This window comes from Tenebrio molitor, chromosome 6, assembly GCF_963966145.1.
Source record: "Tenebrio molitor chromosome 6, icTenMoli1.1, whole genome shotgun sequence".
In the NCBI taxonomy this organism is placed as follows: Eukaryota; Metazoa; Arthropoda; class Insecta; order Coleoptera; family Tenebrionidae; genus Tenebrio; species Tenebrio molitor.
Window position 1 is genome coordinate 9,702,823 of NC_091051.1, and position 17,463 is coordinate 9,720,285.

General features: G+C 33.7%; 4 protein-coding genes across 8 annotated transcripts in view; 2 read left to right on the forward strand and 2 right to left on the reverse strand.

Annotated features, from left to right (window-relative positions):
* The window catches only part of LOC138134197 (piggyBac transposable element-derived protein 4-like), a 166,775-nt gene that overhangs the window by 18,241 nt on the left and 131,071 nt on the right, over positions 1 to 17,463 (reverse strand). The gene's annotated exons all lie outside the window — the stretch shown is intronic.
* On the forward strand, positions 410 to 8,954 carry Spt20. Of its 5 annotated transcripts, none has more exons than XM_069050051.1 (10): positions 410 to 735; positions 886 to 1,092; positions 1,150 to 1,323; positions 1,376 to 1,744; positions 2,346 to 3,155; positions 3,205 to 3,384; positions 3,439 to 3,556; positions 4,203 to 5,174; positions 7,501 to 7,686; positions 7,899 to 8,954. In XM_069050051.1, the coding sequence occupies exons 2-10, from the start codon at positions 1,057 to 1,059 to the stop codon at positions 8,063 to 8,065; spliced, it is 3,012 nt and encodes a 1,003-aa protein (XP_068906152.1). In that variant the 5' UTR covers positions 410 to 735; positions 886 to 1,056; the 3' UTR covers positions 8,066 to 8,954. The 5 variants fall into 5 exon arrangements, with proteins under 5 accessions (XP_068906152.1, XP_068906154.1, XP_068906155.1 ...); XM_069050049.1 differs by having other exon boundaries at positions 411 to 735; positions 3,436 to 3,556; XM_069050050.1 differs by having other exon boundaries at positions 411 to 735; positions 976 to 1,092; positions 3,436 to 3,556.
* LOC138132528 (exosome complex component RRP43-like) lies at positions 9,711 to 10,929 on the reverse strand. Its single transcript, XM_069050056.1, has 5 exons — positions 10,783 to 10,929; positions 10,557 to 10,731; positions 10,212 to 10,506; positions 10,034 to 10,154; positions 9,711 to 9,981 (listed from the first exon to the last, which is right to left on the reverse strand). Exons 1-5 carry the CDS (start codon positions 10,797 to 10,799, stop codon positions 9,774 to 9,776), a joined length of 816 nt encoding a protein of 271 aa, XP_068906157.1. The 5' UTR covers positions 10,800 to 10,929; the 3' UTR covers positions 9,711 to 9,773.
* Positions 11,082 to 15,868, forward strand: CycA (cyclin A). Its single transcript, XM_069050055.1, has 5 exons — positions 11,082 to 11,473; positions 11,537 to 11,989; positions 14,590 to 14,813; positions 14,867 to 15,071; positions 15,125 to 15,868. Exons 1-5 carry the CDS (start codon positions 11,318 to 11,320, stop codon positions 15,425 to 15,427), a joined length of 1,341 nt encoding a protein of 446 aa, XP_068906156.1. The 5' UTR covers positions 11,082 to 11,317; the 3' UTR covers positions 15,428 to 15,868.

Below are 17,463 nucleotides of genomic sequence, written 5' to 3' on the forward strand. Positions count from 1 at the left end.
GAAGACGTTTCGTGGCAAACCGCAAATCTCTGAATTAATCTTTAAAAATAGATATACAGAGTTTAAAAAAATCTAAATAATATTGTTTTTGTTGGATCTAAATAAGTACAAAAACTAATATATGACTTAAATAAAATAACAACAGTATTATGTCTTTGGGAATAAACTCATCGTAACCAAAAGATGATCTAACTTGTTTAAATGTATTTTTGAAAATGGTGAAAATAGACGTTCAGTTCATTTTTACGTAATGGATTTTAAGAGCGTTATTGTAATTAACTTGTAACTTTGAGGAAATGACAAAGGGTGAGAAATAACTGTGGCTTTAATTTGAGAGTTGTGGAAAAGCTTCGAGACATGCTGTTGTGGTGGTAGATTCGAAAATTTCCGCCAAATTTTTGCGTAATTCAATTGGTTACTAAATTTCAACCGATAGAGGTCCGTCATGGGCACCCAGTATGTTTGTAAACTGGGTTTTTCTATAATTTTGTGAAAATACCGAAATCTAGTGTAAAAATAGTTTGTAAAGAATCGTTTTTCGTTTTCGTGTGCTTTATTTTATTCAATAACGGCGTATTTTTTTAATGTGAGCTGTGTACATTTCAGTTTTTGATTGACAATAGGGGTTAGGTTACCCTTGCGGCCTTATTGAAACCGATATGAGTGTGCTCACCCGAACTAAGTCTTCAACATGTAAAAAGCATGATATTACATGTCTTCAATAACAGAGAACAGGTAACTCGGTCAGTTTTCGCATTTTCTGTGTAGATGACCTATAAAAAGATTAGTTTAGGGTTGAAACTTTTTCAAAATGTCATGTTTCAACTACTTGTCAGATTCATTTCAAATGCACATTGTGTTGGTTAACGTTGATTAATATTTCAGATTCAAAACAAAGATAAAATGATAGACATAATGATGATCTTTTTACTGCTTGGTTGGTTTTGTAAGATTTTCTCAGTGGATAATTTTCAGATTTCTTATTTCAAAATATTCCATAAATTATACGAAACGAAAATGTGGCAAGCTGAATGTTTATATTGAGTTATCACAAAGATGCAAAGCCTGGAGGGAGCATGTGAGGAGGGTGAAGTAAGTATTGAATTGGTCACATCTCAAACTTTTCTCAAATCAATTATCATCACTTAGCATACAATAAAGAAAATTAAAACTAGTCGTTCCTCCTTGCCTCTGCTTCATCACCAGGAAACACCAGAAATTGTAGAAAATTGCACTATTCCACAAAGTTTTAGTATCTTCACAAAATTTCTTGAATTACATAGGGAAGAATGTGCTAAAGATAATAATATCGAGAGTAAAACAGTAAGTACCACAATTCATAATTTCTCTGTTCACAATTAAATTATTGTTTTAGGGTTTGAAAAGAAATTCATACATCTTAGAAAAACTTGTAGCGAGAGAAAGACTGAATACATTGATTCTAAACTTGTATCCTGGTAACAAAGGTTATTCCCTGGCTTTCAGAACCACTTCACGAACTAACCAAGTTATGGATGATACTGCCAACATGATTGAAACTAAACAGTGGCCTTATGAAGAGGACGAACTTCTTAGATACATAGATAATGAAGAACTTCCCCCTTACCTCATTGAACTGTTGGAAAGTCACTACAGTTTTCTCTTTTATAACGGTTGCATTATAGCTGAAGTCAGGGATTACCGCCAATCTTATCCTGATTCCAAGTGTGATATTCACCATGTTTTACTCAGGCCTACACTCAAGGTATACAATAACAGTTCAAAAAAACCTTAAGGATGGTTCTTTTTATAAAACATATAGCAGAGCATAAAAAAAACTATTTATTTGAATATAATTGTTACTGTTAATTAAAATGTTATGCTGACGTCACTACCTAAAAAGTTGGGACAAATGATGGAAGGTAGACCTAAATACAGAGTTTTCCTTTAAGAAATAATTTTTTGGAAGGAATTCATTCACTGTATTAACTCATTGAAACATGCAAATTAACATGCATTAGCATGTGAATTTCTCATCATTAATTGCTTTATGCATATAATATAAATTACATCGTTCAATTTTTTTGTATTTCTTTTTTTTTTGATAATTCATTAAGCGAAATAAACTTCTTTTTTGCCACCTGTGTGCGGAATATCGCTTATTTAAACGTAACAATTGAGGAGCATTGAAAGTTTTCAAGGTCTGCGAATTTTGTCATAAGTCTTGGACCTGCAAAATAAGAAACAAAATGGTTATGTAAAGTAATATTTTTGATTATGACTGCAGTTAAAGAGTTCAGTTTTTAATTTATTCAATAAGAGTATTTTCGTTGTATGATTCTAATTAAGTTTTTGGAATCCTGTAGAGTCTTCTTGCTGACATCAACAATTTGGTTGACGATAAGGTAGATTTGGGAAATGAAGAAAGACAGCAATTAGAAAGTCAAATTTTATTAGCAAACAGACCGACTTTATGTCTAGATCCTGACAATTCAGTTAGCACAACGCAGTCTCGGATAAACCACAACCGTCAAATGTGGAACACCCACAGATTTCGCAGGGCGGCAAGGAAATTCTCCCAAGTTACAGTGAACAGAAAGCGAAAACTGGATCAGTTTACGCACAGACCAGGTTTAGAATTGTACGATTTCATGACGAGGGCAAAGACGAAACCAAAGACTGGACATGTGCTCGGTGTCAACAAAACGAATAAAAAGACTCAAGACGAGATCAAACCCATTCCGGTCCCAAATCTCGATCCGCCGCCAATCGGTCCTCCTTCACAAGGCGTGTTCATTAACGAGTTCAAGACTTATCAGCGTCCGAAAGAGACGAGCGACTGTTTACCTCAACTGATAGAAGAGTACGTTCTGGAGACGAACATGCCGTCGAAAGAGAAAGGAAAACAAAGGGTTTATCATATCAAGTTGTCCATTCTTCAGAGACCGTCTAATTCCGAATATTTAGGAGAGTTGTATTTAGATAGGGACCACAAGAAAAACGAAAGGAATGGGGTAGCGTGTAGGTTTTCACTGGGATCTCGAGCAAACGCTAATAGGTATATTCACCAATTCACGGAGATTTTTACGGAAAGCGGCCGTAAGTCGGTTAGGATATGGTACGGATTAAGTCCAGGGTACAAAGAAAGAGTCGCGATGGCGCAAGCGCAGGCACAGGTAAGACTCGCAACCGAAGCAAGCGACGCATTTATCGAGTTTTACGCAGATTCAAGCTCAGAATGCCGCTCAAACCAACCTGGCCCAACAGCATTTAACACAATTGAGCCAAACTCTGCAAAATCAGGCTTGCGTAACGTCGCCTCTGGTTAACGGGACGGTCGGCTCTAGGATTAGTTTAGTGCAACAAAATCAAAGTATTCAAAATACCTCAAACGTTCCAATATTGGTAAAATGTCACTACGTTGTGAGGTGCTCGAGGTGATTATTTGTTTTACAGCAGAGTCACCTGCAAGGGACTACACAGATTAAAACGACATCACAAGTCTCTAATCAAGAATTAGAAATCAATGCTTTAGCCACCAAGCTCATGAATATGGGACAACAATTCCAAGCGGCAGGTGTGTATAATAGCACAATTAAAAATATTGGATTTATGCGATGCTCACTTAGAGGTGTTGAGAGAATTACATAAGAAAAATGTGAGAAATGATGGGAAATAAAAAGAAATATCATGGAAGTAGTAAAAAAATTTGTCTAAAAAATTCTTTTGAACGTTTCAAATATTATTGCAATGGTTAAGGTATAACATTTTGAAAGAATTGTTTTGAAAATTTTCGATATCGTGTTTGTTTTATTACATTATAAAGATTCTGTATTTTTATCAAACGTATTTGACATTTAGTTCAGCGAATTTGGAAGTTGAGTATTTAGTAACGTTATAAATATTATAACATAACACATTATGGTGTAAGAAGAGCCAAGAGTTCAGCAAATGAAAATTCGAGTTGATGGTAACATTGCATTTCTTTTTACATGTTACTTTTAGAAAAAGTACTAAAATCATTTAGGAAGTAATGCTTTGGTTTCTCTTTATTCTTTGTCGGCTTTTCTGAAAGACTACGTAACATTGCTTTTTACTAATTACAACTGTTGAGCTAATGAACTAATTTCATGATTTCATTTTAGAAAATGTGTAGTGTATAAACTACAATAATAAGCTGTTCTAGTGTGATATTGCTTGTTAAAATGAGTGTTTTCGTTTAGCCAACGCTAAGCAACAGCAACAACAGCAGCAACAAAAACTGACGTCGAATCGAAGCAATACCGCTATCATCAACTTACTGAACAGTTCTCCGGCTAGCAATATAAACAGTGACGCAAGTGCAGCAGTGGTGAACGCAATAAACAATTCCTCATTGTTACCGCAACAAGTTCAGACTATAAACCAAAAACTTCTAGCTCGTAAAATGACTCTCTCAAACGTTGCAAATGCGCGAGTGTTAAACCACAGCAACTTAATAGCCGTCAACAACAATCGCATGAACATTTCCGAAGTGAATTCGCAGTTGTCGCAATCGCAGGGCCAAACCATAACGCTGACGTCTGTGAACAGCGGTGGGAACTATACCAACTACACGACGGTTCCCATCAAGCAGCAAGTCGTCAATCAGCAAATCATCACGAATAATTCCAGCGACAGCAGCAAGTCTGCGCTGTCGGCGCTGTTAGTGGGCACGCCCGCGGCCGACCGGCCCGACATCGTCGGCCCGAACACGAACTCTCTGCTGTTGGAGAAGCTGGCCGGCTCGTCGGGACCCAGCAGTTCGACCACCCCCCAAAACTCGTCGCACTTCATCCAGAGTTTGAAATCTGGATTGCAGTACATGGTCCAGTCACCACCGAAGGCCAACACTGTGGTGTCGCCGTTGTCGAGTCCGCCGCCGCAAAGCACCAATACGATCAACTTCGCCCAGTTGCAGAGTTTGTCGGGGTTGCAGAACGTCCAAGTCCAGTTGCCCGGATTTGCGCAGCCCATTTCGTTATCTTTGAACGTTTCGTCCACGGGAAACATACAGGGACACCCGACCAGTTTGCTGGTGTCGCTGCCCGTCACTACGTCCACCACTTCTGCCAACACGATCACGCAAACGGCGGGGAGCATGGGGAGTGGAGTAAATTCGATCGGGGTCGGGACTCCTACTGTTGTTCTGGCAAATGCGGGGACTTCCAATATTGGTAAGGATGTATTTTTTATTTCTTGTGGTCACGCTTTCAAGCGGGTAATACTTACTGTTTTATGTTAACACTTCTAATTATTATTAATGTGTGTGCTTCAAGTTACCGTCAGTCCATCCCAACCATGTGAAATCATTCAAAGATTGAAACTTGATCAAAAAATGTAAGCAACAAAAATGTATTTAGTGTTGCAAAATTATTGGAGCTGTTGCGGACGTTGTTATGTTGAGCAGTGTAATGGCAGTGTCAAATGATGTGCGTACAAAATAATTTAAAAAAAAAATGGTAACTACCAGAAGATATTCAATGGAGTAATTTTGACGTTTTCTCTTTCGCTTAGAACTTTTGAGGGTGATTGTGCTACTTCAGGTTGTGATAATGCTTATGACGTATAAGCGAACATGTTTTATCAACGTATTATTTAAAGAGAGAGAATTAAATTTCTATAGAAATTGTGAAACCAAAGAGTGTTGGAGAAGATAATAAATCTCCAGCACACAGTTTTGGTAACATTGTGCAGTATGTGTGTAATTAAAAACATTGATTTATTTTCTGTATTTTAGATAAAAGCGCTGTGACCAAAATTAGTATGAGTAGATTTGATTTTTTTTGGTAAAGTTTATGAATAATTATTATTTGAAAACAATACATTCCTTTGGGAATGTTTTAACTATTTAATAATTATTCATTGTCTTTTCCTTGTGATACAATGAGTACCTAAGTGATAAAAATCGGTGGGCTTAAGGTCTTAAAATAAAAGTATAAATAATGTTATTAGTTTGATGTAGTTTGTAATTATTTCTGAATTAGTTCTCGTATGACTTCATAACGGTTTTTCTACGGAAAAAAAAATGTGTTCGTAACTACTCTTACAAGATGGAATTATACCTATACCGATTGTTTATTGAATACTTAAGTAGTGTTAAGTAGTCATTAAAATATCAGGTAAAAATGTTAAAAAAATCTTGTTTTTTGTAGAAGATACGGACCTATTTGTTACACTAAATGAGGCAACATTTAAAAACTTTCTATTTATCCGAATCACGACATGCTGTATTATAATTTATAACCGACCTGTTCATTTCATTAAAAATGCATTATGAAAATGTTTCCGAGAAAGAGCCAATTTTCGCCGATGAGGTGAAATAATCAATACGCAATATAACAAAGAACAATAACAACACTAAACACAAAAACAACGAACAATAAGGAAAGAATCACGATTTTTTCAAGGCAGCCAAAAAACAAGGAGTTTTTTGACTTCAAATTTAAAATGTCATTTGAACAAGAAAAATTCTTGGTGACAAAAACTTAAGATGCATAATATCCCCAAAAAGCGCCCGTTTACTGGCCCTCTGCGGGGATCACTCAAACTACACTTTTGAACAGGCCGGTCGTGATCCCAATAATCTGTAAATATTTCATTTTTGTTGTATTGTAAGAAAGAACAATCAAAGCTATGTTGCCATATATTATTTGAGGCAAAATCGACATAAAATCACTTCTTGGAAATGCTGGAAATAATGAAGTAAATAATTGCAAACCTGATCACCATCGTTCAGAATTATTATACCACTGGCTAGTAAAAAACCAAATAGTCAAAATTCCATATCCCATACCTAATATCTTCAAATCTAAAAGATTTAGAATTTTTAAATAATTTTTCTCATAATTTTCTAACATGAATTGACATCACCCCATTGAGTTGTTTCGCGAATTTTTGGGGACACGTGTATCTCATTTCGTTGTTTTGGTTTATTCCATACTTAATAAAATTTATTGCTTTAAAATTCTTAACTTTAAGCTCACCTATTCATGTAATACAAAAAAGGTTAATATAAAAATCTCGATAAAACGATAAAAAAAATCAAAGTATTTTAAGTATGATTTAACAATGGTTTTGTTTTTTTGTTATATCGTTCAGTTTCTAACAAAGAAAAGTTTGAGAGAAATTAACGTTATGTAAATTTATTATTTGCGTCGTATTGTATTGACTTGATTTAAATAATTTTGCTGTAAATGTGTTTTATTTTTGAAATAAAATTTTAGTGGTGATTTATTTACTATTCGCACCACTTGACATGTTTAATTTTGAATTGAATTTCTAGTGTTTTGAATGATTTCAGTGGTAAACGGTTACGTCACTCTTAGATAAATTCACTAGTATCAAAATTTTTAATAATTGGACAAATCGATGCGACTTAATCTGCAAATATTAAAAAACTTGCGTGGAGCACATGAAAGTTTAGTCGTAAAATTTCTACTTTGATTATTTTATATTTCTGCAATTCATGTTTGTAAATTATCGTTTTTCTTTAAATTCAAGCCCAGTTAGTCACATCGGGCGTGAAGGGTTTAACCCAACAGGGCATCCGGGCTCAGGGCCCCACTTCGGTGTCATTATCTCAGGGCGGCCAATCGTATCAGCTAGTGACCCCTTTACAGAGGCCAAGGATGCAACAAAATATCCAAAGAACACCAATAACCCTCAAGATGGCAACACAGAATTCAAGTCAGTTGACAGATTTGCAATTAAATGTCAATAGAAAATGATAATTTTACGTTAAATTCAGTTGAGTTTCAATCGAGAAGAGCTAATGAATTAATTGAATTAATTAATGCATGCCGTACTTGGTTAAAATTGGCTTTTGCTGTTTTAGTTTAATGAATTTAAGTAATTTCTGTGATAGTTCGTTTTGAAATTTTGAGAGTAAATTTTCATAGATGCAGCTCAAGTAACGCTGCCTTCAAACGCTTCAATTACAAGTCAACTGCAAAAGCAAGCTCAATTCCAACAGTATCAACAGCTCTGCCTGAACCAACAGCAGAAAAATGTTCCGGGCGTCGCGGGAAAAATTCGAAGGCGATCCAACACTTCTGATCCACAGTAATATTCTGTTCTTTGTACATTATTTTATTGAACTAGTCTCTCCTGTTAATTTTTGTTTTTATTTTTATACGTTTTAATATTTTCGCTAAGTACTTCACTAACTGATAAACTGCCGAGCATTAGAGTGTTGTATCTTGTGTGTGCACTCAAGCCGTCGTTAAAAAATCAAACATCACTATTTTAAACTCTAATTTATAATCCTGTTTATAGTTCTTCCCACAATTTCTGTGATCAAAAACCAGTATTATTATTTATTTCGTGTCGAAATAAAGAAGCACATGGACAAATAAATAGTAGGTACTGGAAATACTAGTGTGCTGTTTGAATTTTTAGTTATGAAGTGCTTGAGTGAAACTTTTGCAAAATAAGAGAGATATTGTTGATCTCAACTGCTGCATTACATTGCACAATTGTTGTTCCTACAATTAAAATAAACGTGGTGCCAAAAGTGGACCTATACCAGTTTGTTTTAAGATTTCATTTTTCTCTACACGTAGGGACGTGGCCTATTATTTTACTGCCGTATTTCATTTCGTAACAGTACAAACCGTGAGATTTTTTTTAGGAACCACTTGAAATCGGACTTTTTTGCAGCAACTCGCTATGCTGTAAAAATATGGTAAAAGCAATTTTGTGCATTTGTACGATCTGCAGTTTTCTTTTTTAGTTTTTAAAATAGATAAATCAGTGTATTGTACATATTCTAGGGAAATGTATACTTTTTGTTATTTATTTATGAGCGCGAAGAATTCATATTATGAAAATAAAATTATCACTAAGTGCATTAGCAATATTGTTGGAAAAATGTGAGTAATTTCATTTAATTTGTACATAATTTTCTTTTGTAAATAATTTTAGATGTATCCAATTTATTATAATTTATGATTGTTTTTAAGTAGTTTTATTTTTTTACTCAATTAATGGTTGTGTAATGTTTTAAGTTTTACTGTATTCACCATATTTATTTCGATTTTTCCCCTTTATAATTCAAATTCCTCATCAAAAAATAATTGTAGTATTCAGATATCAGGCATAAACATGAAAAATCGATGTTATTCTTTGTAAAAAAAAACCTATCAACGATGTAAAAATTAAATCTTGTTAAAATATACAAATTTTTATTAAACCCATTTTTATTTTTAAATTATAAATATTCCTTTTTATTCCTGGTATTTTTATACTATTATTCCTACAGTCCTACAATTTCTACAGTTGTTTCAATTTTAACGTGTACATACAGTATTTAGATGAATTTTTTCATATTGTTTAAATTTATGAGAATTATATTAAAAAGAAAAATTTGTAAAATACTCTGTAAAAACTATCCTAACATCTTTAGTCTTTAAAAAGTTTGTATCATATGTGATTATGTGGTGAGTTGTAGTATTTTGTAATAATGTATATTATTTGCATATATGTTTCGTATTTTTTGTAAATAAATTTAAACACATGTTAACAAATATTTGGCAATACCAATAATGTATACTCGTTGAGATGTAAAGTGTTGATTTTCATTTTTCTTTTAAATATTATTTATCAAATAAAGACAATAGATTTTTTTTACAATTGTGTGATGATTTAAATCACTTTAAAATTGTATTTTGTTAAATGATCACACAAAAACTAAAGGAACTGTGGAAAAAAAATGACCTGTTACAAATTTTAATTTAAATAATATAGGATATACATTTATAAAAAAATTAGTTTTATTATAAACTTTTTAACGCAGTGTCAACAATGCCCTCAATTACTATAGCCCTTTTTGTACTTTCTTCAATACAATTGAACAGTTGTTCCTCACTTGCTGAGGTTCCACCAGATTTGTGAACAAAGCACAACTCTTGTTCTTTAACCGCAATTGTTATTAATGCTGTACTCAAATCTTCTTCATCTATTGTTGGATCAATAACAATTTGACTGAAACAAGCATTATCAATTATCAGGGATTAATAGTACTGATCACTATTACTTATCAAATATTGCAAATGTGGTTGAAATTGGTATATTGATAATTTTCAAAGGTCTTCTGTCATTTAAGTTGACTTGTTTGTTGTCTAAAGCTGGATCATACTCTACTGCAGGCAGGGTAACTACACAATACAAAATTAATCAATGATAATTACAATTTTGTACTTAAGTCAAATCACCTGATTTAAGTGCAGCCATTAATGCTATCATGCATGCATCAATCAAGGACCCATCTAAATCCAAACAAATTAAATCAGCATATAAACACCAAGCTAATTTGTCTGGAAATATACATAAAGTTTTTAAATCCAAACATTTTGAATTTTTTATTATGTCAGCAACTAACTGTGTTGCAACTTGAGCTTGTTCTGTTGGTGGCCCTGGACGAAATTTTGGGGAACACAGAGGCGGTAGTTCAACGTTAGGGATTAAAAAACCTTCATCAGCAACCTCTGCTTTAGGTTGGCAGAGCTCCTAAAGGTATCATACTTTAATACAAGATTGTTTCATAACAAAATACTGACTGCCTTAATTCCACACACTACAGTAGTCTTGCCTACTTTTGCTAAAGCTGAACCATCTGCTGTTGAAATTGAACCTAAATTAACAATAATAGGTCTATAGTGATCAAGTTCTCTTCCATCAGGACGAATATTATGTTCCAAATAGTCTCTGTAATATTTTGTAGGATGCAAAATTCTGTAATTAAATGTAATTAATTTTTGTGGAAATCAACAATTGTAACAATACTTGTATTGTTCAGACATGTTAATTAAATAATAGTTCAACAATTATAGTCGAGTTTGAAAATATTTTCAGGTTAGTTGACATCTGGCTCACGTTGTTTTTATTTGACAGTTGGCAGCTGGTTCTTTTTGATTGTATAAAAGTGGGGGAAGAAGTGAATATAAAATTTTGTGAAAGAAAAAAAATGGAGTGAAAAGCCATCGATTTCTCCTTTATTTGTTAAAGAAACAATTTTCGTAGCTTATTCGAAACGTGTTTTCAATCCCATTTCAAATTCCGTTAATTTTCGAGAAGATTTTTCCCCCCACCATCGGGTGACGTCCAGGAGATCCTCGGCGTTGATTGGTCACATTTGTCATTTCAACGGTCTCTCAGCTGTTCGTTTCCCGCATTCTGCGCTGTTTGCATCTATCCGTTAAAAACAGTCGTTTTGTCGGTTAGGGGTAGCTTGGGCGTTCAAGTCGGGGTTTCGGATTCATAAATTCGTGTAAATTTTTCGGTTTTGTGTACATCTACGACCCAAATAAACTTTCAGGGAATGGCATCAATTAAAATTCATCCCGATCAGGAAAACAGGGTGCCGGAATTGCGCCAAAAACAAGGAAATAACGCAATGGCCGCTCCGCAAAAACGTCCTATTTTAGGAGTAATTCATCCGAATAAAGTAAATAAAGCAGTACCGAAGGGGAAACAGGTAAGCAATGTAATAATGTGGTGATGAGGTGGTTTTTGTGCATTGTTTTTTTGTATTTCATAGCCGTTGAAGAAAGCAAACGTGTTGAACAGTCGTGCCGAGAATGTTCAAAATAATGAAAATCGAAAAAACGTCGTGGTGCCTGTGGCTCAATTTGAGGCATTCACAGTGTATGAGGATGATGATCACAGGGCAAGGATTGATGAGAGACTTCGGCTTATCAGTAAGAGTAATGTTTACAAGGGGACTGCGGAAGACAGGTTTATTACAAAGACTGAACTGGCTGAAATTGAAAGAAAGAAGAGTCTTGAGAAAATGGAGGAATTAGCCAAAGCCCCACCTATTGAATCTGATTTTGAAAAAGAACCTGAAACCCCTATGAGCATTGAGAAGTTCAATGATGAAAATTGCCAGCTTGCTGAGGAAGTTATTTTAAAAAATGTAAATGAAAAAAATGTATTCTTTCAAGTGAAAGAGTATAGAGATGACATTTATGCTTATTTAAGGGAGCATGAGGTATGGTTAAGTTACTTCAATTGTTTTCTATTAAAACTGATTTTTTTTTTGGATCTTGTCAAATTTATTATTTGACTTTAAAAAGAAAAGAAAAATTTTGCGTCTTAAAGTTATAGTTGTTTTTAGTGAGTTCACATTATGGAAAAAATGTAAATCTCAGTATTAATTAAATATGTAGATCATATATTTTACTCTAAATTACCAAAAAAAATGTAATAATATAAATGAGATTTAAAATATTTTTGCAACTGAACAGTATACCTATATGATGAATCTCTTAGTTACTTTATTAGAAAATAGATTTTCTAATAAATGTGCACTAATATTACTACAGTAAAATTTAAAAAGTGAGGTCTGGTAGTTGACTAGTTCTTCCTTCAACCGTTTTGTAGAGTTTCAACTATCAAGACCACGCGTTTTAGTTGGGCACTTGGAAGTAGGTTTAAAATGTGGTCAAACCTGTTTTGTGTTTTGTCAAAGTGACAAAGTTTAAATTCTATGTCATTAAACTGTTAAAAAGGGAACTATTAATCATCAAGCTCTACTTCAATGTTTTTAGACACTTTTGTAGACTGCAATATGAATGTAAATAAATTGATGAACTTTCAACTAGACATTAACTAATGGTCAAGTAATTTCCATTTTTCAAATTCTCGTCAAAGTACTATAAACAGAAAATATTTATACATGAAACAGTAGTTTTAGTTTGCTGTCAAAGCGGCTGTTAATACCGGATAGGCCGCACTTGGATTTATACTCTGCTTCATAGTTATTTTAAAGTGAAAATTGTTCTTAATGAATGATCTGTAATAGATACATTTTTATGTTTCTGAAAAGGTTTTGTCATAATAGCAAATGTAGAGCGAATGATGAAAGATTATCAACATACATAGGTCAAAGAGGTTAACAGCAGAGGCAAATAAGAAACAGTTGTTATTGTAAGGGAATTCCTGATTAGGATGGAGCCGAAAAACGTAATTGTAATTTTACTGATATTTATCTAATTCTGGCCAAATAATCTTTATACGCGCGCGATAGTTAAACTACCCAAGTTGATTATTTTCAATTGAATGTTTTTATAGTATATTGTACAATTTAGTTATGAAAGTCATACGTTTTTCATGAATTTGCAGTTTGATTAACGAGAGCGGAGCCCGAGTGAATCAAGCAAATGAGAGAAAAAATGAGACTTTCGTAACGTGTTGTCCACGACATTTTATGCATATTGTAAGTTCAGAAATTTGGCTTAAAAGGATTTATTCAAAAAAAAAAAAATAGAAGTGCGTAGTAGTTACTCTGACAATAATCTCCGAGGAGATGGAATAAAATGATTAAAAAAAGTATGTACTACGTTCATTACGATTTTTCGTTTAAAAAAAGAACTATTTTCATTACGATTTTTCGCTAAAAAAAGTAAACTTTCATAGTCAATATGCAAAAAACATAATTTACTGCACGAATGTTTAAACAGAAAAAATAAAATCAGTGTAAATATGGTAATGGTGCAGCCACAAAGACAAAAATATTTTCAACAGTAAAATGGCGTGAGCTCAACTCTTGTCGGATTTACTTTTAATATTCTCTAAAAGAAATGTATTGCTTTAAAACAATCACGTAACGACAAGAAAAGCAGTGCTTTTCTATTCAGTGTAAGAAATAGTTTGCAATTTTCTGTTGGTGCATGTGATCTTGTTTTTTTCTCTTGTAATTGGTTAATATGCGACATTATTATCAAAGAAAGATATTTGTATTTTGTTACCTTTTTGGTAATTGTTCACTTTGATTACTTCTGGAATTATCGCGTTTTTTCTGGCTAGACACCCTCAGGGCGTCCTCCTAGATCGTTTCCCACCATTCAAACCTTGTGCAAATGCCTTTTTTTTCTCTCTTGTTGTGTTTCAAGAGCGCGTCAAGGTCGCGCCAATGCCTTAGTATAACTAAAGGGTAAGGAAAATTCATTTGAACAAGGTTTGAATGGTGGGAAACGATCTAGGAGGACGCCGTGAGGTTGTCTAGCCAGAAAAAACGCGAAAATTCCAGAAGTAGTTAAAGTGAACAATTACCATATTTTTTATTCTTAATACTGTCACCTAAGTTGAATTGTCGTTATGAGATACAAAGAGACATTTATAGAAAGAAATACATATAATTTTTATTTTTTCCTTTTTTTAAATTTATGACGAAGTTGTCATTTTCTCAACACGTTCTTTCTGATTTTTTTAAAATTATGTACTTCTAATTAATTTCTGTTGATACCCATTATTAGTCAACACACAATAGTCAAACACCACCGATAGTTTTCGACAGCATTTAGGTTATGGTAATTTGAAATCAGTAAACTGATATTCCTAATTTACTGCTCCACTTGAACCCGATGTAAACATCTACCCACGCCATTGGTAACGTGCTTCAGCACGTTACTCCAAGTTTTCAAACAAGTTAGTTACGTGCAATAGAATGGGGGAGCAATTTGAACATGTATGTGAGAAAAATTAAAATATGGACATTCTTTCAATGAAAACAACCGAGGTGTAATAATAGTTTATAATTGATCGACTTTAGAGATGTTTGTAAATCTGTAATTGTTTTTTTCCTTGTAGTTGCGGCATCGGCCAAAACCCGGTTATATTGTAAAACAACCCGACGTAACCGAAAACATGCGCGCAGTTTTGATCGACTGGTTAGTTGAAGTCACCGAAGAGTATAAGATGCAAACTGAAACTCTCTACTTGGCTGTGAATTTCATCGATCGTTTCTTAAGCTACATGTCAGTAGTTAGGGCTAAATTGCAATTAGTCGGTACCGCTGCCATGTTCATTGCCTCGTAAGTTTGTGCACGGAGGAGGACAACTTTGATTGTCGTCTATTTTATTCTAGCAAATACGAAGAAATCTTTCCTCCAGATGTAGGCGAATTTGTTTATATCACCGATGATACCTACAATAAACAACAGGTTCTTCGAATGGAACACTTGATTCTTCGAGTTTTGGGTTTCGATTTGTCAGTTCCCACACCATTAACATTCATCAATGCCATATGTATTTCTGCAAGGCTTAAAGAAAAAACAATGTATTTTGCGATGGTACACTAGCCTCTTTGTGTGTTTGTTGTGAAGAGTTAATTTGATTTTTTCAGTATTTGAGCGAGTTGGCTCTGTTGGAAGTCGAGCCGTATTTGCAGTTTTTGCCGTCAGTTATAGCAGCGTCTGCTATTGCTCTCAGCAGGCATACTCTCGGCGAAGGAGCGTGGGACGAGACCTTGCAAAAGACCTCAGGATATTGTCTGAAAGAACTAAAATTATGCATCGGATTTTTGTATGATACGTTTGTTAAGGCGCCAGCTCGCGAACAACACGCCATACAAGACAAGTATCGGTCTGGGAAATATATGCAGGTTTCCAAAATCGCTCCCAGTAATGAAATTATTGTATTCGATTAAGTACACAAGACTGCTCTACCGTGTAGGGAACGAGGCCTTCTTTATAGGTCTAGGTTTTTATTATTATTTTTTTTTTTTGTTAGAAGACAATAATTTATATAACTGTTTTATTAAATGTCGCGTTTAGTGTCAACTATTGAATTTATTTTTTTTTCATTGTTTTTTTTTCTAAATCTATTGGTTTATGTTTTATAGTAAATCAACTTTAACAACTTTTTAAAAAATGTTTATTCATGTGTTGTTTTAGAAATTTCCTGAAAAAATTTTCAAGCAGCATTTTGTACAGTTTATTTATTTTCGTAAGTGCTAGTTAGGGAATACTATGTGTAAGGACTAAATACCACTCAATTGCCATTCCAATTAACGATTAGACAATTGTTAGTGTTCATAATACTTTTTTCATATTTTTGTAAGTCCGCAATAAAAAAAAATGAAATCTAAGGGTACTTTACTAAATAAATATTCCCATCTCTTGCATTTATAAACCTAATCGAAGCATTATCACAAATGTAAAAGTCTGTTTAAAATAATGTACTATTGCGAGCAAAAAATGGGACATCAAACTTCTCAGTTTTGAAAAATTCAATGTAGTTCAAGCTTTATTGTCATTTGCCTTGGATTATTGTCATAGAAATTTGACACTATTCAAGCTGACAGTTTAAAATTTTATTTTATACTCCTATTTTCCTTTTCCAAATGCCCTCTTCTTTTGATAAAGGTAGATTTTGATTGGAACTTTGCATTAAATAAATATTCACTACGTGTGCTTACTTACATTTATTCCCTACAATCTCCAATACTTAATGACAATTCAAAGTAGGGTTAGAATCAGATAAGGGTTATTTCACATTAAAAGTCAAGACAATGACGTTGATGTCCCACTTTTTTTGCCCGCAATAGTACAATGAGGGACATGGAATCCTGGGCAGTCTGTTATTGTCATTTCCAAAAGTGTCAATGTAAATGCACCTTTATCGTCATTATGATTGATATTTTCAAAAAAACTGTCAAATTAACTTAAGCTTGGTTATGAGTAGCTAAGGTATGGTTTAGAAATTTTGACAACTGAATGACATCTGCCTAGTTTTCCGTGTCCCCAATAGTATCAAGTTTCTTCGTAAGTGCTGTATAATCGATTCACGCAAAGCCAGTCGATTAATAAAGTACCGACACGATTTGACGTTTACATAAAAGGCAACCGTAACGATATTTTCGCTACAAGATTTATTAGTAATAATTAGTAATATATTACTAATAAATCCATGCCAAAGCCAGTCACAATAGCGATATCAGCGCCTCTTGTAGCAAAAAAATTGTTACGGTTGCCTTTTATATAAACGTCAAATCGTGTCGGTACTTTATTAATCGACTGGCTTTGGATTCACGATGAATGTGGATAAGGGGTGGCTGTGATTTATTTTTATCATGTTGGGTAAACTGATTGAATTATATATTTTTTTCTGTCAAAAATATGACACGATTGTTCCGACATTTAAAAAATCCAAATAACCACCAACACTGCATTCTACCCAGAAAATCAACCGGCAACGTTGTTCACTTAGATTTGATTGGTCCCAATTGGTCCAGCATCCTAGTAATATCAAAATTGCCGAGATTGCCATTATACATTTAGTGTAATTTTGTTTTCACCAACTGAATTCAACAGGTGGTCGTTATTTGGGTTTGGCACGGCCTATAATTCACTTTGATTAAAAAATGTGTCGTGGGTAGTAGACCAAAAACTAACCCTTTGTGTCATTAATACTGTCATTTCTCCTTGGAACACGACATAAAAGTCGTCAGTTTTATTGCCAACTCAAATAGTAATTGTTGCTCACGTGGTGTAAATAAATATTACTAGTCAATATTAGAATAATTTATAATTTAAAACATTTCGAAAGTTTGAGTTGATTTAAATTTTCGAATTTAAGGTCTTTTAAGATTAAGGAGCAGTAAGAACCATCGACTTTCTCTGTAACTTAACTGTTGCTACTGGCCACCAGATGGCCGCACAATATTTGAACCTCAAAGAATAT